This window comes from Prionailurus viverrinus, chromosome A2, assembly GCF_022837055.1.
Source record: "Prionailurus viverrinus isolate Anna chromosome A2, UM_Priviv_1.0, whole genome shotgun sequence".
Taxonomy (NCBI): Eukaryota; Metazoa; Chordata; class Mammalia; order Carnivora; family Felidae; genus Prionailurus; species Prionailurus viverrinus.
In genome coordinates this window covers 17774697-17798764 of record NC_062562.1, presented here as the reverse complement: position 1 = coordinate 17798764, position 24068 = coordinate 17774697, and the positions used below count along the sequence as shown (strand labels likewise).

Here is a 24068-nt window from a genome sequence, read left to right as displayed (position 1 = left end):
GGTGGAAAATGTAGGACCAGAAATAAGAAATGGGCTTTGGGGAGTGCCTGGCTGGCTTAGTTCGTAGAGCATGTGACTCTTGATCATGAGTTCAAGCCCCACAGTGGGCATAGAGATTATTTAAAAATAAAATTTAAAAAAAAATCTTAAAAAAATAAAAGGCTTTGGAACAGAAGGCAATATTAGGATGGACAGGTGAGGTGTTATTTTCTGAAGAAAGGAAGAAAAAATTCATATAAGGCATTACTTTGAGCTGAGGTGGGGGGGGGTGGTTTACAAGGCCATTTAGTGGAATTAGGTATGTGATAAAGATGAGAGAGAAGATGAAAGGAGAAAATAGGCTGCTTTAGTATTTTAAAGGACCCTCATGGTAAGGCTGAGGAGTCTTGACCTGATTTTGGCATTGAGGACCTTCTGAAGGCCCTTGAGCAAAGGCAGAATGGGCTGAAGCCCAGACATAGGAATGGAGAATTTGGCTACAGCAAGCAGGATAGAAGGGAGGTGAGACCAGTTGGAATTTTGCCTTCTTCCCAGATAGGCAGTACTGAAGACTTGAATTGGAACAATGATTATGGGAACTCAAAGTGGGTGGTGGTAGTGGTGGAAGGGAGACCCATGAAGGGGCAGAATTCCTCAGAACTTGAAAGCAGTCTTGCTGTGAGGAGCAAAGAAAAGAAAGTAAGATAATTGTTTAACCACAAGGTTTCTACAATGAGTTGAGTACCTTAGGAATGTAATTTTGTTTTCATCACCAAGACTGAGGTAACTGGAAAGAGAAGATTTGACAGAGATTGGGATGATGTCTGGGAGATGTTGAATTTGAGATGCCAGTGGAGCATAGAGTGGAGGTGTATCAGGAGTTTTAGAACAGGGACTGGGTCAGAGAAAGATTTGGGAATGACATTTCATAAAAGTAGTTTTTGAAGAATTGAGATCCCCGGAGAATAAAGTATAAGGAGAATGAGGGAAAAGCCCAGTCTTGGGGGAGTGATTAGGCGTGGAGGCTGTAGCTAAGGAGACAGACAACAGGGATCATATTTTGTTAGGGAGGTAAGTTACAACAAAAAATATCAAGGAGAATGCAGACTGGATTTTGTGAAGGTAGGTCATTGGTGACTTCTGAGAAAGTTTCAGGAGAAGTTTGGGCAGAAAGCAGATGGGAGGAATTTTAAGCAAGCCAGTATGAAGCTGCAGAAATGTATACCTTTTCTTTGAACAGGCCAGAGAGAGAAAGGTAACCAGAAGTAAGCATGGATGTGGGAAGATTTATTATTTTAAAATAGGGGCATTCTGCACTTTATTGTAGACTGAGAGAAGGAAGCCATTAGAGAGGGAGAGATGAAGGAGGTGTGTGATACCACAAGTGGCAACACTATATAAATTAAAAAGAGGACATGAGGTTAAGGCTGGCAGTGGGGGAGACCTTAGTAGTAGGAGTTGTTATTCACTGAGTGCCTCTGGTGATGCCAGACCCCATAAGAGATGTTTGTTGAGATACCTCACCCCCTCGGATGCTGTCCTGGAGGCCTCAGGTGTGGCTCCTGAGAGTGAGTGAGCTGTCTGCCCTTTTGTCTTTTGAGTATGAAGCATGGGATCACGTGGGATACTGCATGTAACCCTTCTCTTGCTTTTCTTGGACACCTGTTTCTATTTGCATATGGGTGAGAAATATGTTAAAATATTGGTTGTTTTTGTTAACAGTAACTGCTTAATTTGCCAAAATTTAGTCCACAACCAAAACACAGTTTTTTGAGATTGTGGGAGAGACTGGTCTTGTAATGGCAGATAACATAAATTGGAGTAGGTATTTTCTGTACCCTCTCAGCACCATCAGAGATCTCCTTTTGTCATTTCTTTTTCCTTTCAACTTTTGTGAGGGCAGCACAGTAACCTACATAAAGATTTTGAACCAATGAAATAAATTTACAGTCCTTTACATATTGTTACAGGTGACTTAAATAGATATGTTATAGCTGATGGTTACTGAAAAAATAAACCTTTACTCAAAGCTCTTAAGAATTATTTCTGAGACTGTATTCAGCCTAGAAAATGACACATCTGGCAGAGAGACTGCAGAGAGCTCAGCGTGATTTCCTTTCAAGCTGGCAAGCCATGTACTTGAAAAAGATGCTAGATTATAGCAAAGTTAAAGGAAAGACTAGAGTAAATTTTCCTGGGTCATTTCAGGAAATAACCTGATGTTTGTACTTTTTACTTCTTGTCAACAACTTTGGTTGAATGGCCAGACTCCCAGAAATCATCTTGTAATTTTAGGCTTTCATTTTCATTTTGTCCCGTAATCACTTGTAATTTCTGTCTTCCTCAGCAGTAGGGGCTGATTGGTTTTACACTTCTCCTGGGCCACATGTTCCATAAGGAAAAAGTTCCAGAGCCTTTTTGGTTCTCCCTGGCATTTTCATTTTGTGTGTCTTTAACCACATTAGATTGAGAGAGATTATTTCTTGAGAATTGAGTGCCTTCTAGGAAGGATGTATTCAAAGCTGGCAGCCTTTTTTTGAACCAGGGATTTCCTGATGAATTTTGTGTCCTGTGAGGCTCTGGTTGTTTGACTTTGGGCACAAACCGATACAAACTAGGCCTGAAGAAATGTATAGAGTATATAAAATCATGAAGTGATTTTGAGAGCATGAGAAAAACAGAAAATGATATATGAATCCTATCAAGATGTTTGCAGTCAGACTAAACATAGAGGAACGATTTTTAAGAGAGAAATCCATTAATGTTTGTGCCCTGGATTCTGAAAATGAGGTAATCTATCTCCTTTCTCATTCAAAGAAATGTTTTTTGATTTTTTTATTCTCTTCTATTTAATACTTACTACATGCCCACTAAAGTACCAAACCACATAAAGCCGCAAAGAAATGTAAGATAGGTTATTTGCTCTGAGATGATTTGCAGTCTGGTTGGAAGACAAAACACACGGGAAACAAGTATAGGACCTTGAGACAGGTCCCATATCCATTAGGAATCCAAAGCAAAAAGGGAAAGAGGGAGCTGAATGGGGTGGCCAGAGTGCCAGATTGTAGTTTAAAGTCTGGTCTCAACACAAAACTGTTTTGATTCCATGCTCCGATTGTTTGTTTTTTAAATTAAGCTCCAAGCCCAGCGTGGGGCTTGAATTTATCAACCTGAGATAAGAATCACATGTTTTGGGGGCACCTGGGTGGCTCAGTCCTTTGAGCGTCTGACTTCGGCTCAGGTCATGATCTCATGGCTTGTGAGTTTGAGCCCCGCGTCAGGCCCTGGGCTGATAGCTCGGAGCCTGGAGCCTGTTTCGGATTCTGTGTCTCCCTCTCTCTGCCCCTCCCCTGTTCACACTCTGTCTCTGTCTCAAAAATAAATAAACATTAAAAAAAAATTTTTTTTTAAGAATCACATGTTTTATGCTCTACTGACTGAGTGAACCTGGTGCCCCTGCATAATCCTGTTACTTAAAGAATGATATTGAGCACATTTCCTGTTTACCCATATGCTTAGTGTCATGCTTTCATTATTAGTATTATCCTCTATCTAATGCTTTTGTGTAAAAAAAAAAAAAAAGATCCTTTAAAATCACTAGGTCATTTTATGGGTTTGATTAAAACTTTGTATTGCCTTTGTATATACTTAGCCAGGCACATATTCATTGCGGTATGTTAAGCATACCATGATGTCACAAATCAGTGATGGCAGCACTGTGAGCCCTTTCCATTATGGAATCTTCTCCTAAGGAGTTTATGCAATTTAAATTTAAAAAAGTTTTTTTTAATGTGTATTCATTTTTTGAGAGACAGAGTGTGTGTGAGCAGGGGAGGGGCAGAGATAGGGGGACAGAGGATCTGAAGCAGGCTCTGTGCTGACAGCAGGAAGCCCGATGTGGGGCTCAAACCCACAAACTGTGAGATCATGACCTGAGCCGAATTCGGATGCTCAAAATGACTGAGCCACCCAGGCACCCCTGCGATTTAAATTTTAAAGCTAAATTTCTTATGTTTTCTGGACTTAGAAAATGTGTTTCTCTTGTTTCCCTCATGTATCCCAGTGGGTTGTTGAATCCACTCCAGTTTGGAAAACATTCGCTTTAGACAACCTGGTTTTGTGGGTTTGTATTGTTGAGGATTAGTTTGACTACAAGTAACAAAGACCTGAAAAATACCATTTTATTTTTTTTTTAATTATTTTTTTTTTAACGTTTATTTATTTTTGAGACAGAGAGAGACAGAGCATGAACAGGGGAGGGGCAGAGAGAGGGAGACACAGAATCGGAAACAGGCTCCAGGCTCTGAGCCATCAGCCCAGATCCCGATGCGGGGCTCGAACTCCTGGACCGTGAGATCGTGACGTGAGCTGAAGTCGGACGCTTAACCGACTGAGCCACCCAGGCGCCCCTGAAAAATACCATTTTAAACAAGACAATTATTTTTCACAGAAAAGAAGTGTAGAAGTAGGCAGTCTGGGGCTGAGATGGTGACTCCCAAGAACAACTGGGATCCAGGCTCTTTGTACCTGTTATGTCTCCAACTCCAGAATGTGGTATTCATGTTCTTCATCCACACTTCTACATCCTCACATTCCAGGATGGCTGTTCAGAAAGCAGTCCTGGTTCCAGGTTTAAGCAGCAGAAAGAAGGAAGGGGATGAAGAAGGGCATGTGACTTCACTTTAGGAAAGACTTCTTGGAAATCCCACAGGCACTGCTGATTACATCTCATGGGCTAGAACTTTGTACATGGCCATATCTAATTAAGGGAAGCTAAGAAATGTAGTCTTTTAGCTAGGCAACAAAGCACCCAGCTAGAAATTAGAATGCTGTTCTAAGAGGCAATGGTGGGAATTTGAGTGGCTGACAATTCGTCTCTGGCAAATGGAGGGATTCTGCAGGTTGTTTTGTTTTGTTTTATTTTGTAACAATAGCTTTATTAAAATACAATCCGTATATGTTACAATTCAACCATTTAAAGTATACAATTCAGTGTCATATATTCATAGTATATAGTGTATTCATAGAGACGTGCTCCATCTCCTAACAATTTGATCATCCTAAAAAGAAACCCCACCATTCCCTTAGTAATCATTTCCTTTCCTTTCTTTTCCAACTCCCTTCCTTAACCAAACACCAGTTGACTTTGTATTTTCCTATTCTGGACATTTTATATAAAGGGAGTCATTTAATATGTGGTTCTTTGTGGCCACCTTCTTTCACATATGTAATGTTTTCAGATTTCATCCATATTGTAGCATGTATTAGTACTTTTTTATTTTTATTGCCTAATATTCCATTGTTTGGATATATATACTACATTTTATCTGTTCATTAGTTGTTGGATGTTTGGTTTGTTTCCACTCTTTGAATATGATGAGTATTTTCAATGCTGCTGTGAACATTTGTCCACAAGTTTTTGTATGGACATACGTTTTTGTTTTTCTCCAATGGTATGTCTAGGAATGGAATTGCTGGGTCATGTCTATTCAAATCCCTTGCCCATTTTTAAAGTGGATTCTTTGATTTTTTTTTTTTTAATGTTTATTTATTTTTGAGACAGAGACAGAGCATGAATGGGGGAGGGTCAGAGAGAGAGGGAGACACAGAATCTGAAGCAGGCTCCAGGCTCTGAGCTGTCAGCACAGAGCCAGACGCGGGGCTCGAACTCACAGATCATGAGATCATGACCTGAGCCTAAGTCAGACGCTTAACCAACTGAGCCACCCAGGCGCCCCGGATTCTTTGACTTTTTTGTTATTGAGTTTGTAGTTCTTTATATATTCTGGATCCAAATCAACACCCTGAGCCAGACCACCCACCTAAGCTGCTCTTCTGTTGTATTGTAAGGTTCTTTATGTATTCTAGATACAAGTCCCTTATTAGATATGTTATTTGTAAACATTTGCCAGTATTCTGTGGGTTGTCCTCTCATTTTTATTTACTTATTTATTTATTTTAAAGTAGGCCCTACACCCAACGTGGGGCTTGAACTCAGGACCCTGAGATCAAGAGTCATGTGCTCACTGGGGCGCCTAGGTGGCTCAGTCAGTTAAGCGTCTGACTTCAGCTCAGGACGTGATCTTGTGGTCCATGGGTTTGAGCCCCATGTCAGGCTCTGTGCGGACAGCTCAGCCCTGCTTCAGATTCTGTGTCTCCCTCTCTCTTTCTGCCCCTCTCCCACTCACACTCTGTCTCTCTCTCTCTCAAAAATAAATAAACATTTAAAAAAAAGAGAGAGAGAGTCATGTGCTCAGGGCACCTGGGTGGCTCAGTGAGTTAAGCATCTGACTCTTGATTTTGGTTCAGGTCATGATCTCACAGTTTGTGAGTTTGAGCCCCATGTCAAGCTCTGTGCACTGCCCCCAGCCCCTGACTCTCTGAAATAAACTTAGAAAAAAAAGAGTCACATGCCTTACCAGCTGAGCCAGCACATGCCTTACCAACTGAGCCAGCCAGGTGCCCCATGTCTTCTTGTTTTCTTTCTGTCTTTTTTAAGTTTATTTATTTTGAAAGCGAGAGTGCACATGCATGAGCAGGGCTTGTGGGCTCGAACCCACAAACTATGAGATCATGCCCTGAGATGATGATCAAGGGCTGACCATTAAACTGACGGAGCCACCCAGGCATCCCTTGATGGTATCGCTTGAAGCACAAAAGTTGGTTGCTAATGATGAATACATTCTGTGTGTGTGTGTGTGTGTGTGTGTGTGTGTGTGTCTGAGAGAGAGAGAGAGAGAGAAGAGAGAGACTTAAGCAGGCTCCACACTCAGCACAGAGCCTGACTCTGGGCTTCATCCCAAGATCCCAGGATCATGACCTGAGCTGAAGTCAAGAGTCAGTGGCTCAGTCGGTTGAGCATCTAACTTCGGCTCAGGTCATCATCTCACAGTTCATGAGTTTGAGCCCCGTATCAGGCTCACTGCTGTTAGTGCAGAGCCTGCTTCGGATCCTCTGACTCCCTCTCTCTCTGCCCTTCTCCCAGTTGCACTCTCTCTCAAAAATAAACAAACCATCAATCGATCAATCACAGTGGCCAGGAGCTGGAAGCTACCTGGTATCTATCCATGGATCAAAGGGCAGTGTAGTATATACATACAATGGAATGTTATTCAGCCTTAAAAGGAAGTAAATTCTGACACATGATACAACATGTATGAACCTTGAAGACATTATGTTGGGTAAAATAAGCCAGTCACAAAAGGACAAATAGTGCTGATTCCACTTCCAAATGAGGTAGCATGAGACAGAAAGTAGAATGGTGGTTGTCAGGGGTGAGTAGGGAGAAAAGGGAGATAGGGAGTTAAATATTTTATGGTGTTAACTCTTACATTTGGGCTTATCCATTTTGAGTTGATTTTTGTATATGATTTGAGGTGTAGCATTCTGACTTTATTCTTTTGTATGGATCTATTCAGTTGTCTCAACACCATCTGTTGAAAATAGACTTTTTCCTCTAAAGACTGTCTTTCCTCCATCAAATTGTTTTGGCATCCTTGTTGAAAATCACTTTGACCCTAGGGGCACTTTGGTGGTTCAGCTGGTTAAGCATCAGACTCAGGTCATGATCTCACAGTTTGAGTTTGAGCTCTGCATCATGCTCTCTGCTATCAGCTCCAAGCCTGCTTTGATCCTCTGCCTCCCTCTCTCTTTGCCCCTCCCCCTCACTTGCACACATTCTCTCCTCCCTCTCTCTCTCTCTCTCTCTCTCTCTCTCTCTCGCTCAAAAATGAATAAACATTAAAAAAAAACACACTTGACTCTAAATGTGGGGGTTATTTCTGGACTCTCAATTGATCACAGTGTCTTTCTTTATGACAGTGCAACACTATCTTGATTACTGTATCTTTGCAGTAAGTTTTGAAATCAGGAAGTGTGAGTCTTGCAACTTTGTTCTTTTTTCACTATTGTTTTAGCCATTCTGGGTCCATTGAATTTCTGTGTGAATTTTCCGTTCAGTTAGTCGATTTCTGCAAAGAAGCCAACTGGTATTTTGATAAGGATTGTCTTAAATCTGTAGAATAATTTGGAGGATGTTGTCATTTAACAGTATTGTCTTCCAATCTGGAAACATGAATGTCTTTTCATTTATTTAGATCTTTCTCTCAACGGTGTTTCAGAGTTTTCAGAGTATGTTTAGTACTTTTGTTAAATTTATCCCTATTCATTTTGAAGCTATTATAAGTGAAATTGTCTTAATTTCATTTTCAGTTTGTTCATTGCAAAGTTATAGAAATACAATTGATTTTTATATGTTCATCCTGCATCCTGCCACCTTGCTGAATTTGTTCTAATAACTTAATGGATTCCTTAGGATTTTCTGTATATAAGATCATGTCATCTGCAAATTAGGATAGTATTACTTATTCATTTCCAATCTGGATGTTTTATTTCATTTTCTTGCTTAATTACTCTGGATAGAATCTCCAGTATCATGTTGGATAGAAGTGGCAAGAGTGGCCATTCTTGTCTTGTTCCTGATTTGGGGGGAAAGCTTTCAGTCTTTTTACCATTAAGTATAACCTTAGTTGTGGGGTTTTGGTATGACCTTTTGGTGTCAAGTGGAAAGGGGTACTAACATTTTGTATTTGGGTGTGCTAATAGAGGCTTGTTCCCTATGGTCAGAACAGTGTGTGTCATAGCCTGAGGCTATTAATAGCTTCTTGTTCATTTTAGATAACACCTTTGTCTCCTGTTTCAGCATGGCTGCCATCCGGAAGAAACTGGTGATTGTTGGTGATGGAGCCTGTGGCAAGACTTGCTTGCTCATCGTCTTCAGCAAGGACCAGTTCCCAGAGGTGTATGTACCCACAGTGTTTGAGAACTATGTGGCAGATATTGAAGTTGATGGTAAGCAGGTGAGTACACTTTTCTTAACAACTAGTATTGTTTTGCCTGTTAGGCTATTCATAGAGCCTGTAGAGAATTAGGCCTTTTTGTCTCTTCAGTACACAATATAATAATGAACATGTTTGAATGAGAAATTCATTCTGTTCTGGCATCTTAGCCCAACTTTATTCATTTTTAATTGCTATCATCTAGACTTTGCTCAATTCATATGTATTTTAGATGAAAAGCCTTAGTATATGTGGTCCTCGCAGCTTTATTTATATTTGAAATTTAGTTTGTTGCCAGACAGATAATGCTAAAATGAACCTCTTTGTATGGATGGACTTTTTTTTCCTCCCAGTCTGTCAATATTTCCTTAAGTGCTGAAGAATGAGATTACTACGTCAAGAGGTCCTTATTTTGTGTCTCAAGGGGGGTGTATTGATCTGTACCACCAGCAGTATGACATTTAAACAACATACTCACATTTAAATTTTTTTTTTTAATGTTCATCTATTTTTGAGAGACAGAGTATGAGCAGGGGAGGGACAGAGAGGGAGATACAGAATCCGAAGCAGGCTCTCCAGGCTCCGAGCTGTCAGCACAGAGCCATATGCAGGGCTTGAACCCACAAACCGTGACGCGAAATCATGACCCAAGCTGAAGTTGGACACTCAACCAACTGAGCCACCCAGGCACCCCCTCACATTTAATTTTTTTAAATGTTTTTGACTTTAACATAAATAGGCTGCTACAGTTGCTTCAACTGCCTCTCATTGGCAATGAGGACAGTGTTTCTTCATGTCTATCTTGAAAGTCCACTGGCAAGACTGGAGCAAAACTCTTCTGGAATTAGAGTATATGTTTTTTGGGTTTTTTTTTTTAAGATTTTTTTTTTAAAGTTTATTTATTTATTTTGAGAGACAGGGAGAGAAAGAAAGCATGAGCAGGGGAGTGGCAGAAAGAGAAAAGATCCCAGGCAGGATCTGCACTGTCATTGGGGAACCTGACATGGGGTTCAAACTCACAAACCATGAGATCATGACCTGAGCTGAAGTCAGATGCTCAACTGACTGAGCCAGGCACCTCAGTATATGTTTGTGGTTTGTTTTTTTGTTTTGTTTTGTTTTTTAAATCTTCTTCCTTTCATTGTCAGAATAATTTCTTACACAGCTCTTTGTGCATCTTTTGAAAAGGAATGAAATTCCCACTGCAGATAGGTCAGCTGAAAAGAAAACTAGAACAAAGGGCTCTTTGCCAACAGTTTGCGGCACATTAAGCCAGCTGCTCAGAATTCTTGGGTCCCCAAAATAAAAGTGCTTGATAGCAACTCGGTAACCTCCAAAGTTGGGAGAGGGTGCTACCTAGGAATGTTCATGTAAGAGTATACAGTAATAGAACCTAGGAAACCATCCAAGATTCTAGGTTATTGTGGTTCCAGGAACAGACATACCAAAGACGGAAAGGTCCATTCTGATAAGAGACAAGGTCCAACACCTGAACCGTTTATCAGGAGACAGTCATGGTTGGATGTATCTGACTAAATACACATGAGGCATGGAGGGGTCAAGGTAGTGTGATTTGGCAGAGAGTGAATGAGCTGTACCATTCTGAGGGCAGGTCTATTGTGATAATAAATATATTATCACAAAGATTATATTGATAATCAATATTGATATCAGTATATTATAAATATACATACCAGAGGTACCTGCATGGCTCATTTGGTTGAATGTGTTATTCTTGGTTTCAGCTCAGGTCATGCATGATGCCAGGGTTGTGGAATCAAGCCCCACATCGAGCTCTGCACTAAGCATGGAGCCTGCTTGGGATTCCCTCTCTTTCCCTCTGCATGTGCACGCGCTTGCGCTCTCTCTAATAAAAGATAAATGAGAAAAAATTTTTAATAAGTAAATACACATACCCAACTAATGGTGTATGTACATGACAAGTGCAATGGGCCTAGTGGAGGTTGTGAGTGATGCATCCTAGGGCAAAGGTTGAGGGTGGAAGAGATAATTAGCCATCAGCTTTAAGGAAAGAATGATATGTAGAAATTCTGAAATACAGGCAGAGTGAGACTTCTGGGTGGCTCAGTCGGTTAAGACTCTGACTTTGGCTTGGGTCATGATCTCGTGGTTCATGAGTTAGGGCCCTGCATCGGGCTCTCTGCTGTCAGTGCAGAGCCCACTTCAGATCTTCTGCCTTCCTCTCTCTCTGCCCGTCCCCTGCACTCTCTCTCTCTCTGTCTCTCAAACAGAAAATAAACATTAAAATTTTTTTAAATACAGACTGTGAAGGTTCTAGGAGAAAAAGAGTATTCCACATATTAGAGGGAGAGCTCCTTGGGCCCCAACGTGTCCCTGAGCAGAAGATATTAAAATCCCACTCTGGTTGTGGGAAATCACAGGGCTGCCTGCAGTGCTGGACAACATGGAAAGGGACCTATGTCCAGAGCCCAATCATCAGTTTGCCCTCCTATCACGTGAAGGTGTGCAGGTTCCCAAGTGCAAAAGGAGTACTCTGCTACCTTAGTGATGCTTTCATTCAAACATTTTTTGAGGAGAAAACGCACAGCCAGAGACTTTTCCTGTCTGCTCAGACCTTGCCTAACAGCATGGTGTCTTTTCTTACCCATCAACTCAAATACAGTCTTCTCTCCGTGTTTCCACATTTGAGCAGAATGAGGAGACAAAACAAGGAAGTGGTTGAGTTAGAATGTATTAGCAAAAGTTACTCAGGTCTGGTGTTTCCCTGTCTTGCCGTATACACCTGGTGGAATATTATTTACAGTTTGATTTCCCTTCTTGTTCATCTGCTTTTCTATGTAGAATGTTGTTTATAATTAAATACTGTACTTCTCACAAAGTTATTTTTGACTTCACATTTTGAATTATGTAAGTATAGTATTTTGAGAAATTTCAGCCTAAAACTACTACTACTATTACTATTATTATTATTTAAATGTTTGTTTTGCGTGTACAAGCGGGGGAGGGACACAGAGAGAGGGAGGCAAAATCCCAAGCCGGCTCTGTGCCATCAGCACAGAGCCTGACGCCAGGCTCAAACTCACAAACTGTGAGATCATGACCTGAGCCAAAACCAGGAGTTGGACATTCAACTGACTAAGCCACTCAGATGCCCCTCAACCTGAAACAATTTAATCATACCCTCCACCTCAGGCTTGATGCTTAATGAAAGTGAACATTCTTATGTTTTATTATTTGGGATAGTTTGCCATTTGAATGTACTTTGGTAAGTACCACTTCTGAAAATGGGTAGGATTAACCTTGCACTCATGTGTTTATTTTTCTTATCACAGGTAGAGTTGGCTTTGTGGGATACAGCTGGGCAGGAAGATTATGATCGTTTGAGGCCTCTCTCCTATCCGGACACTGATGTTATACTGATGTGTTTCTCCATTGACAGCCCTGATAGTTTAGGTGAGTAGCCCTGCAGCCTGATGTTTGTCACTGCCTGTGTGCCTGGCCAGCACCTGGTTTCTCAGGTCCTTTCTGGGCATCAAGTGGTTGAAAAGCAAATGTGATCTTCATAGAAGGAATCATCAGTGGCCAGAATCCTAGAGCCTTGGGACTATACAGCCTGGGCCTGGGTGGCTTTTCAGCCTAGTTCTCCCATAGCTGCCATGTGTCTACCTTGTAAAGTAGCTGGGTTCCAAATATAAACCCATCTTTTAGACTAAGATTTGGGGAAGTTTTTGTGGGTGCCCACACCTTTTTTCAATACTTCATATTGAGCTTTTTGCCTTCTAATATCTTCTGATTTTCTCTTTCCTAGTAGTGTTTTCAAAGCTCCATTTTAGCTCTTTTCTAAAGTGTCTTAGCTAATAAAGAGAGACTTGAACTTCACTTTTCCACTAGCTCAGTTGGTGACTTGTCTCAGTAGCTACTTTCCTTCAGAAAAAGACTGAATAACACTGACCTCACACTCTGCTAAACAAGGCACCAAGGCCTGAAACAGAACTTACTTTCAGTTTGTACTTACTTGAAGACGACAAAATATCTCTCTTGATAATGCAGTGCTCTATATCGACAGAGTAACATGTGGGCCAAGAATATTGTCATTAACAAACAACCTTGGAGAGCCTGTTGGTGGTGTGGGCTTGTGCTGACCAGTTAGGGTTATGTGACTTTTTTTTTTTTTTTTTGTCATGGATGTACTCATTTTAATGACAATATACTGGGTCCCTCCAAGATTTTGAACCACTTGATCAAAGTTATGCATCCCAAGGAGTCAAACTGAGATTGAGCCTCTGGGCAGTATCTCCTAGGACTGAAACAGAGCAAGTACTCTCTGCCATTGGTTCACTTTGGTCATTTTCAATAGTTGTTTTAGTTTTGGTTTTTCAAACAAATCTGGCTTCCTTTGGGGGGCCGTTGGAAGGCCCTAGAGGGTGGGGCAGAGCTTTAGACCACAGAAAAATAGAGCCATGTGAAACCCTCCCCTCATATACACATCATGGACTTTGTCTAAGTCCTATAGGAATGAAGAGGAATGTGTGCCCTGTAGCTCATCATCCAAGGTATAGTCCTCTAGGGACAAAAACACCTTCAGAGCAGAAAGTTACTCTTCAGTCTCACTTTTTAAAGAACCTGTCTCCTGTCTCAAAGGAGGTTCTTCAGCTTTTGACCTCTGTCTGTTTACTGGCCATGACTTATTTCCTACTGGCCCTTCCCCCCAGAGGGTAGGCTCTGGGGAGGAGAGCAGAGGTAGAAAGTAAAGAGGCAGAGAGATGGATCTCTGAAGTACAGACACACCTGGGGAGAGGGTCTGATGTTGGAGGATAGATACTCTGCCTTCCCTGGAAGTCACTGCAGGAGTGTGGTAGGTAGGTGGAGCTCCTTAAAAAAAAACAAAAACAAAAAATAAAGGGCGCCTGGGTGGCTCAGTCATTAAGCTTCTGACTTTGGCTCAGATGACTGAACTAGCTTCATTTTGCCAAAGCCCATTATTTTATTTTATTTTATTTTTATTTATTTATTTATTTTTTTAATGGTTTTTATTTATTTTTGAGACAGGGAGAGACAGAGCAGGAACAGGGGAGGGTCAGAGAAAGGGAGACACAGAATCTGAAACAGGCTCCAGGCTCTGAGCTGTCAGCACAGAGCCCGACGCGGGGCTCGAACTCACGTACCGCGAGATCATGACCTGAGCCGAAGTCGGCCGCTTAACCGACTGAGCCACCCAGGCGCCCCTGCCAAAGCCCTTTAAAAATTTGTTTTGGCTTGGGTGTAGGGGAGAATCCCACCAGTAGTTTGCCTAAGTAAAATGTGTTAAGGGAACACACAAGCCCGGATCAAGGGATGCCTGGCTGACTCAGTCTGTAGACCCTGTGACTTTTGATCTTGGGGTTGTGAGTTTGATCCCCACATTGGGCATAGAGATTACTTAATTAGAAAAAAAAAAAGTCTGGGGCACCTGAATGTCTCAGTCAGTTAAGCGCCCGACTTCGGTTCAGGTCATGATCTCACGGTTCATGAGTTCGAGCCCCGCATCGGGCTCTGGGCTGACAGCTTAGAGCCTGGAGCCCACTTCAGATTCTGTGTCTCCCTCTGTCTGCCCCTCCGCTGCTTGCACTCTGTTTCTCGCATTGTCTCAAAAATAAATACACATTTAAAAAAATTTTTGTTTTGTTTTTTTAAGAAAAAAAAGTCTGGATCGAGAAAATGAAAAGCTAATGTCAACCTAATGCTGGACTTGATTTATTTGATTGGATGTTAGACCATGGCCCTGCATCTAGATGTAGGATGGCAAGTTTGATCAGGAATCAGAATTTCGGTATGAGAGTTTCAGCCCTGCTGCCAGCCAGTCCTATGATAATTTACTTTTTAGAGCCTCTGCTGTCTATGACCATGCCAGATCATGACTGGCAATTGGTCTCTAGTCTGTATTCTAGTTGAGAGCTGGGGTAGCAAACTTGTAAAAGACCAAATAGTAAAAACTTAATCTTTGTTGGCCATATGTTTTCTGTTGCAACTATTCAACTCTGTTGTTGTATCACAAAAGCAGCCATAGAAAATATATAAGTGAATGAACTTGGCTGTATTCCAGTAAAACTTTACTTATAAAAATAGACTCCAGGGGCACCTGGATGGCTTAGTTGGTTAAACATCTGACCTTGGCTCAGGTCATGATCTCATGGTTTATGGATTCAAGTCCCTCTTTCTCTGCCCCTCCCCTGCTCATGCGCTTTCTCTCAAAAATGAATAAAATTAAAAAATTAAAAAAAGACTCCAGACAAGATTTTATTTGCCGATCTCTGTTGATGATAAGAATTCGTTCTCTTTATTTATGAAAAGCGGCAAAGGTAAGACAGAGACAATTCATTTTAATTTTAATTTATGTTTCTTGAGTTCCAGGGGTAGGGAGACCATTGGAGTAATAATTTCTCTTTTTGTTTTGTTTTGTTTAAGAGAGAGAGAAGGTGCAAGTGAGTGAGGGGCAGAGAGAAAAAGGGAATCCCATGAGGGGCAGAGAGAGAGAGAAGCAGGACTCACCCAGGGCTCCTGTTTTTACCTGAAGCAGGGCTCATGCTCACCTGATGTGGAACTCGAACTCACGAACTGTGAGATCATGACCTGAACCAAAGTCAGATACTTAATGACTGAGCCACCCAAGCACCCCCCTCTTTTTTATGTCTATCATTTATTTTGAGAGAGAGAGCATGAGCAGGGGAGGAGCAGAGAGAAGGAATCCCAAGCTGGATCTGCTGTGTCACACAGTCCAACGTGGGGCTCGAACCCACGAACCATGAGATCATGACCTAGGCTGAAATCAAGAGTCGATGCTCAACTAGCTGAGCCACCCTGGTGCCCCTGGAGTAATAATTTCATATATTCACCAAATATTATTGACCACCTATTTGTAGAAGAAACTTCTTCTAAATTAAGGGAGACAAAAGCAAGAACAACTGTAAACCCAGAAAACTTAATGGTAAATCTGATAGCAAGAAATTTCACAAATAACTTTCATGGAGGGGTGCCTGGGTGGCTCAGTTAGTTAGGCAGCTGACTTCAGCTCAGGTCATGATCTCATGGCTCGTGAGTTCAAGCCCTGCATCGGGCTCTGTGCTGACAGCTCAGAGCCTGGAGCCTGCTTCGGATTCTGTGTCCCCCTCTCTGTCTCTACCTCTCCCCTGCTCATGCTCTGTCTCTCTCTGTCTCAAAAATAAATAAACATTAAAAATTAAAAAAAAATTTTTTTTAATGTTTATTTATTTTTGAGACAGAGACAGAGCATGAACAGGGGAGGGTCAGAGAGAGAGGAAGACACAGAATCTGAAGCAGGCTCCAGGCTCTGATCTGTCAGCACAGAGCCCGACGCAGGGCTCAAACTCAACGGACCGTGAGATCATGACCTGAGCTGAAGTTGGACATTTAACCGACTGAGCCACCCAGGCGCCCCAAAATTTTTTTTAAAAAAAAAAGGAAAAATAACATTCGTGGAGGTGGTATGGAGTGGTCCATGGTAATATTCTGTTTCACAGGATGACCATGGGATGGATGGTCAGCAACCCAACTAAAAAGGTGACTTCTGAGAGACACCTAAATTAACTGAGGGAAGCCAATACAGATATCCAACAAAACAGCCTTCCAGGCAGAGAGAACAGCAGGTGCAAAGTCACTGAGGCAAGAAGAGGAGGGAAGGAATCCAGTGTAGCAGCAGGGGTGGCAGGGAGGGTTGTAGAGCAATGTGGTTAATGGTGTGGACCTTTCCTTTTTCCTCATGAGATTGGAGCTCTTGGAAGGTTTGAACAAGGGAGTGATGTCTCACTTACCTTTTAAAGTGATCACTGTTGGGGTACCTGGGTGGCTCAATTGGTTAAGCGTCCACCTTCAGCTCAGGTCATGATCTCATGGTTTGTGAGCCCAGGCCCCGCATCAGGCTCTGTGCTGACAGCTCAGAGTCTGGAGCCTGCTTCGGAGTCTGTGTTCTCCCTCTCTCTCTGCCCCTCCCCCGCTCATGCTCTGTCTGTCTCTCTCAAAACTGAATAAACGGCAAACAAATTTTTTTAAAAAGTGATCACTGTTGTAGCTGAACTGAAAACTGACCACAGGTGCACAGGTGAGAGCAGAGTTTGTGGCTGAGGCTGTTTGGCTTTGTTGTTAGATGTGCTGGCCCTTTACTCTTTATTGTTCTGAGGACTGAAACACTGCATTTCTTTGAGAAACTCTTTGTTTCAGAATAAAGCTTTGAGTATCAAGTTACAACATTAGTGATATAGTCAACTCTGTGGCTGCTATAACAAAGGAAGAAGGAAGCATTCAAGTGTCAATCTTGTGTGCTGAAGAGTGGAGCATTGAATTACAGGAGTTTCCTGACCTCCCTCATGTAGTTTCTTTACCTGATTTGGTCTTTTAGCCAGAAGACAGAGCATCTTTCTGTATTCTAAGTAACTCTTGTCTTTTTGGTAATTTGTCTTGAAGTCATGGAGCAAACAGTTTACTTCTAAAATATAGACTCAAATTACAAGCAGACCATTTAAATGATTGTCATACTAAGTACTTTGTATGTGTGGACTCAGAATAATCCTATGTAAGGTAGGTATTACTGTTATCCCCCTTTTATAAAATCATGCCTGACACGAGATGCCCAAGGCAGTGGTTATGGGAGGTTGAACCCAGGCCACTCACACTCCGTGATGTATGTCCAACCTTTCTAAATTAGTAGAGTATTGGCAAGAAGCTACAGCTGGTTATCACTCATTTTCAGAAGTCATTCTTGAGCCATTTGAAATACCAATAACCTACACGATGGGGGTCATACTAAAGGTCCATAAACTAGGTGTAGAGAGAACATGTAGACCCTGGCTGGGCCAGCTGCAACCGTAGAATGGAGACCTTTTCTGTAAGATGTGGTCAGAGTTACTAGCCAGCAGTGACAGAGATGGTCCATGGATAGCTTCCCTCCTTCAGTCAGGTTGTATCATTGTGGAGCCACCCTGTGTTCTGGAACCTTTCCTCCTCCAGAGACTTTAACTGGGTCCCACTTCCACAGGAGGTGAGCTCTTCAGTGGGAACTGAGAAAAAGCTGATGAGTCTGTGCCTAAGGGAAGGGGGTTGGATTTTGCCTTTTACTGTGGTTTTGAAACTAGTGAGATTCCATTAAATATCCAGCATGCTTTTTAAATAGTTTCTTTGCAGTTTAGCTAGGGCTCTTGGAGATTCTTCAAGATAGAATTACTTGTATCTTGTATGTATTTTGCTTCTTTCAGAAAACATCCCAGAAAAATGGACTCCGGAAGTCAAGCACTTCTGTCCCAATGTGCCCATCATTCTGGTTGGAAACAAGAAGGATCTTCGGAATGATGAGCACACAAGGCGGGAGCTGGCCAAGATGAAGCAGGCATGATCTGGGGCAGGGCTCTGTTTTCCTATAGCATTCTTGAACCCAAGGTTGGATGTTCAGGAGGCCCAGTAGAAATAGCCAGGCTGTTTCAAAGAGGGTCCCAGAAGTCTATCTTTCTCCATCTGTCCCTCATTCACTGGGGCCCGCACAGAGGGTCCCTAAGACTCCCTACTCATATGAGATGGGAACCTCTCCTGTGGGATAGCGCTGTGCCTCCAAGGATTGCCTGCCTGAGAAGGTACCATCAGCAGTAGTCAATGCTCCAAATGCAAAAACTCTATCAGACTCTTGATTTCCCTCTCCAGTTATTACCTTGGTATATGTGAGGCCAAAGATTAAATTGGTGGCAACCAAAGGGTTCGGAAATCCTGAGGACAGGGAGTCCAGACAGAGCCCTGATGCCTTTATAAAATTGATGATGGAGTTGACATCTTGGCTTCTGAGAAGCCAGGTGGCCCAATGGCAGGGCTTCCACCATGCAGGACAAGAGCCTTGAGATCTTTAGTCTAGGTTTTCCCACTGAGGTTTCTCTGTCTGAATGTCAAGGTCAGGATCTGTTTACTTCCTTGGGCATTCAGTCCTCTGTGAAGCTAACTACAGGAACCCCAGTGCTTACCCTGGATCAATATCTTGAATAATTTTTCCCTTGATTCCCTGCTTAACCCTGCAGGACTTCTCAGACCTCTCCCTCCTTTCTCTCAACTTCTCAGAGAAGAGCTTGTTTAATAGGGATTTTATATTAGAGCTGGGGAGGGTCACTGCATATGAGTTTCATAAGACAGAATTCAAATCTGGGTTTGGCAGCACTTATTTTTTATTTTTTTATTATCATAATTATTACTGGCAGCTTTTAAAAGAAGCCTTTAAAGCTGAATTTGAGTACTGTACGCTTCATATATGTGACGCTTAACTGAAACTGCTCTTTTCTCTTTGCTAGGAGCCGGTGAAACCAGAAGAAGGCAGAGATATGGCAAACAGGATTGGTGCTTTTGGGTACATGGAGTGTTCCGCAAAGACCAAAGATGGAGTGAGGGAGGTTTTTGAAATGGCCACGAGAGCCGCTCTGCAAGCCAGACGTGGGAAGAAAAAATCTGGGTGCCTTGTCTTGTGAAACCCTGCTGCAAGCACAGCCCTCATGCGGTTAATTTTGAAGTGCTGTTTATTAATCTTAGTGTATGATTACTGGCCTTTTTCATTTATCTATAATTTACCTAAGATTACAAATCAGAAGTCATCTTGCTACCAGTATTTAGAAGCCAACCATGATTATTAATGATGTCCAACCCACCTGACCACCGGGGTCCTTCTGACACCGCTCTTTAACAGCCCTCCTCTGCACTCCCACCTGACACACCAGGCGCTAATTCAAGGAATTTCTTAACTTCTTGCTTCTTTCTAGAAAGAGAAACAGTTGGTAACTTTTGTGAATTAGGCTGTAACTACTTTATAACTAACATGTCCTGCCTGTCATCTGTCAGCTGCAAGGTACTCTGGTGAGTCACTACTTCAGAGCTTTACTCCTTAACAGATTATATTGGCATAACTCTGTGATGGGCATCCAATTTTTTTGAAAATGTGCTCATCCAGAAAGGTCCAAGTCCATGCAGCTGTGGCAGAGTTACAGTTCCGTGGTTTCATGTTAGTTACCTTATAGTTACTGTGTAATTAGTGCCACTTAATGTATGTTACCAAAAAATAAATATATCTACCCCAGACTAGATGTAGTATTTTTTGTATAATTGGATTTCCTAATACTGATATTTGTCATCCCTGCAGAAAGTGTATTGGTTTTTTAAAAAAGAAAGTGTATTTGAAAATAAAGTCAGATGGAAAATTCATTTTTAAAATTCCCGTTTTGTCAGTTTCTCTGATAAAAGATGGCCATATCACCTGTTTTCGGCCCCACATATCCTAGTACCCCCTCCCAAGAGCTGGGCTAAAGAAATAGGAATTTGGTTTCATGCCTGAGGCATTTAGACACTTCAGAAGGTGGCATAGCCTGTCTCACCTGGACTGCAGGCTCTGGCTCTAGTTCACAGGCTCCCTTTCCTCACTGTATCCAGGTTCCCTCCCAGAGGAGCCGCCAGTTCTCTTAGGCGGCACTCGGTTTCTCACTTCTCTCCAGCTGACTAAACTTTTTTTCTGTACCAGTTAATTTTTCCAACTACTAATAGAATAAAGGCAGTTTTCTAAACTTCCTGTATCCTCGTGTTTGTGTTGCTCTCTCCAGGGCTGGGAGTGGGAGGATATACCCAGCCTAGCTGTCCTTGGAAGGTTCCTTCAGACTGTGAAATATGCTATGTTTGCCCCCCCCCCCACCCTACCCCCTAATCTGGCACTAACCTGGCTCCTCCTAAGAAGGTGGAAACAATTATTTTGTGTCATATTCAAGTTCGTAAGTGGCTTAGTGTGGGGAATGTCGTGTATTGAGGAGAGTGAGGGGCACTCCAAGCAGTCACTCCTCTGGACAAATCTTAGGAGTGTGACATTTTTCACTTCCTGCCCATTTTCAGTGTCTAATACTTACAGGCCTGAGTCTGGGGTTAAGGTGATTAGGTATGGAGGATGGCCTGAAGTCGATTGGGTCCACTCCAGAAGGCTGGTGCTGGGCCTAAGTGACTCCTTGGGAAAACCAGTGTTAAGGGCAGTGTCACACTGGAGGTGTGGACAAGAATATGCTCCAGGCAGCCCCAGAAAGCAGGGAAATGAGTTACAGCTGGAATTTGGAGCTGGAGCCTGAGCGAGTCCCGGGCGTTGACCACTTTCCTCCAACTTGACCTTATTAGAGCCACAGCGCCTCATTGCAGAGAGAACTTACCTTGGCAGCCACTGCCAACTGCACCAACACCGCAAGTTACAACTTGCTCTGTGCGCCTGGAGACAATAGGGCACAGACTGCAAGACGCGGCATTCACTGCTATTGCTGGCCAGTCCCCTTGGGCTCTGCCCTAACCCTTTACTAAAAGCCTTTGAGAAATAATCGGAGTTCTCTTGGACGCGAGCCCTGGGCGGGGTAACTCGCGCGAAAGCCGCAGCGTCGCTTAGACTTGACCTGGCCTGCCTGGGGCTCCGCACTGCCTGGGCGGTGCCCGCATCCGGCCTGGCCGCACCCTCCCGTCCGGCTGGAGAGGGAGGAGGCCGGATGAGGCGGGGCCGAGGGTGGAGGAGCTGCCGGAAAAGTGCCTTCGCCACGTGACCCCACAGCACTGTCCCAAGCCGAAGCTCGGCACTATTGTGCACTGCACTCTTGTGCGACAGTCCGCCATGTGCGCTGCTCCGCTCGCGGCCGCCGCCCTCGCCGCAGCGGCCCCGCGCTCTGTGTATTCCTTCTCTGCACGCCCGTTGGCCGGCGGGGAGCCCATGAGCCTGGGTTCCCTGCGGGGCAAGGTGCTGCTCATCGAGAATGTGGCGTCGCTCTGAGGCACAACGGTCCGGGACTACACCCAGATGAACGAGCTGCAGCGGCGCCTCGGGCCCCGGGGCCTGGTCGTGCTCGGCTTCCCATGCAACCAGTTCGGGCATCAGGTGCGCCGCGCGGGGCAGAGCGGGGTGGGCGCGCATCCCGGGCTGGGAGCACCAGCGGGCGCGCGGGCCGCACAGGCGCAGGCCCTGGCAGCAGAGAGGCGGGCCACTTGCTTTTGTCCCGTCTGGGTTTCAGGTCCGCCTAGGGATTGTAACTCACCGAGGAACTTCTGGTTTGTGGTCCGAACGTTTCCCCTCCCCTCGCGGCCCCGGGTTCTAGCTGCTCTTCCCTCACGCAGGAGAACGCTAAAAACGAAGAGATCCTGAATTCCCTTAAGTACGTCCGACCTGGCGGCGGGTTCGAGCCCAACTTCACGCTTTTTGAGAAGTGCGAGGTAAATGGCGCGCAGGCGCACCCCCTCTTCGCCTTCCTGCGCCAAGCTCTGCCTGCCCCCAGTGACGACGCCACTGCGCTCATGACCGACCCGAAGTTCATCACCTGGTCTCCAGTGTGTCGCAACGACGTCGCCTGGAACTTTGAGAAGTTCCTGGTGGGCCCAGATGGTGTGCCTGTGCGCAGGTACAGCCGCCGCTTTCCAACCATCGACATTGAGCCTGACATCGAAGCCCTGCTGTCCCAGGGGCCCAGCTGTGCCTAGGGCAACCTTCCTATCCCTGCTGCTTGGCAGCCTGCCCTCTGGGGATTTCATCCATGACGGCCTTTCCTCGAAATTTGCATAGAGGAACGCCTGATTTCCAGAAGAATCCCCTGAGATGGGCGCTTATTCATCCCAGCACTCCCTCCCCAAACCAAGGCTTTTCACTAATAAAGTGTTAGATATGAGCAGAACTGAGTGTATGTCCTTTGTTAGTTGGGGACACCTTCCCTAGTAATCTCACTGTCATAGGGCTGTGAGCTTAAGCCTTCACTCCTTTGGCCTTTGTTTTAGCCAAGCCTGAATTTCCTATGCTTTTATTTGCAGTGTGTGGAATCCACTCTTTCCTGTGTAGGAAGCCTGACTCCTGTCCCAGTGTTTTTCCCTCTGCCAGGATATTCAGTAGGGCCTCTCCTTGTAAGTATTTGCTAGGCATGAAATGACATTTGCAAAAAAATAACACTGGATTCACACTCACATTCAGAATTTGTGGCCTCTCTCAAGTGTCAGGCCCACCCATTTTACACAGTTGTAAGCCCATGCACTTTTACAACGTTCTTTTCCATTACTTTGTCAGATCTTTGCATATTGCAACCCAGGCTTATTTATGTCTGCTTTGATGCTGCCTTTACTGGTTGTTACCTCTCCTGTATTCAGAGTGAGAAAAGAGTGTACATCTGGCCCTTCTGACCATGTGCTGCATGGTACTTAACAGTTGGAATTGTGTCCTTGGTCAGGCTCAGGGTAGGGACTTATCTCACAGGCCAGCTGCTGCTTCTCAGGTGTGGTTTGGGTCTAATCTCTCCCATCTGTTGGCTCTGCTTGTCAATCTTTTGAGACCGATCTGGAGCACATCCTATCACCAGTACAGGGGATTCTGTAGGGCTTGGATGCAGGTTCTCCTTGGATAGACAAAGATGCAGAAACATGTTAGCAGGGTCACCCAGTCCAGAATGTGGGCTCATAATTCAGTCCTAGGCCATGTGTTCTGTTAGCTTTCAGGAATGCAGTCCTCAGGAAGTCAGAAAGAGACAGTATAGAATTACTAAAAGCTCTGAGGTAGTACAGGGTACTTTGAGAACAGGAGAGCCAGGCCCATTAGGGGGGATCATGCTTCCCTCCTGGAGGAAATGAGTGTGAAGCTGAAAAGGTCAAGAAGCAGTCAGCTGAGGAATGAGCTGATGGAGGGTGGACAGGCAGGGAGGACGGTGTGCAAGAGTCTGAGGTGGAAAGGTGGCATCACTGACTAAGTTGGACAACACAAGGGCAAGGAAGTTTGGGGAGGAGAGTGTTCATATTCAGACATCTTGCATGAGACATGCAGATGGAGTATCTGGAGCAGGTGGTTACAAGAGGCTTAGAAAAGCAGTATGGCTTGGAAACAAAGGTCTAGCCAAGGGGACAGTAAATAGCCATCAGAGAGTATGAGATCACCTGGGGACAGTAGCAAGAAAAAAGTCAGGCAGTGGGGGCTAGGCCTGAGGTCTGGATTCAAAACCCTGGGTCAGGTAACAGGCAAGCTGGGAGAACAAGGATGGAGTCAAGGAGCCATGAGAAGGGATATTTCATGAAGAATGGTTACTGGGGCAAGTGATTATGGATTGACTATTCCTTATCAAGTACAGTTTCAGGGGGAGAGCAGGAGCTGAAGCCAGATAACCAAGTGCCCAAGATAGGCCAGGTCCTGTTCTAGGAGCTAAACATAGAGCCCCCTCCCCCAAGAATCACCATGTTCCATGGCCCACATCCAGAGATAACTGCTTTGGAAAGTCT

The 24068-nt window shown here is 43.9% G+C and overlaps 2 protein-coding genes across 3 annotated transcripts in view; both read left to right on the top strand.

Moving 5' to 3' along the window:
• The window catches only part of RHOA (ras homolog family member A), a 63230-nt gene extending 42859 nt beyond the window's left edge, over positions 1-20371 (top strand). For both annotated transcript variants that reach the window (XM_047833365.1, XM_047833358.1), the window contains 4 exons: positions 8681-8837; positions 12131-12251; positions 18044-18174; positions 19115-20371. In XM_047833365.1, the coding sequence (XP_047689321.1) occupies positions 8682-8837; positions 12131-12251; positions 18044-18174; positions 19115-19288 (582 nt within the window). In that variant the 5' untranslated portion in view covers position 8681 and the 3' untranslated portion in view covers positions 19289-20371. The remainder of the gene's footprint in view (positions 1-8680; positions 8838-12130; positions 12252-18043; positions 18175-19114) is intronic.
• Positions 20372-21363: 992 nt separating this feature from the next.
• On the top strand, positions 21364-22489 carry GPX1 (glutathione peroxidase 1). Its single transcript, XM_047838503.1, has 2 exons — positions 21364-21702; positions 21939-22489. Exons 1-2 carry the CDS (start codon positions 21442-21444, stop codon positions 22296-22298), a joined length of 621 nt encoding a protein of 206 aa, XP_047694459.1. The 5' UTR covers positions 21364-21441; the 3' UTR covers positions 22299-22489.
• Positions 22490-24068: the final 1579 nt, after the last annotated feature.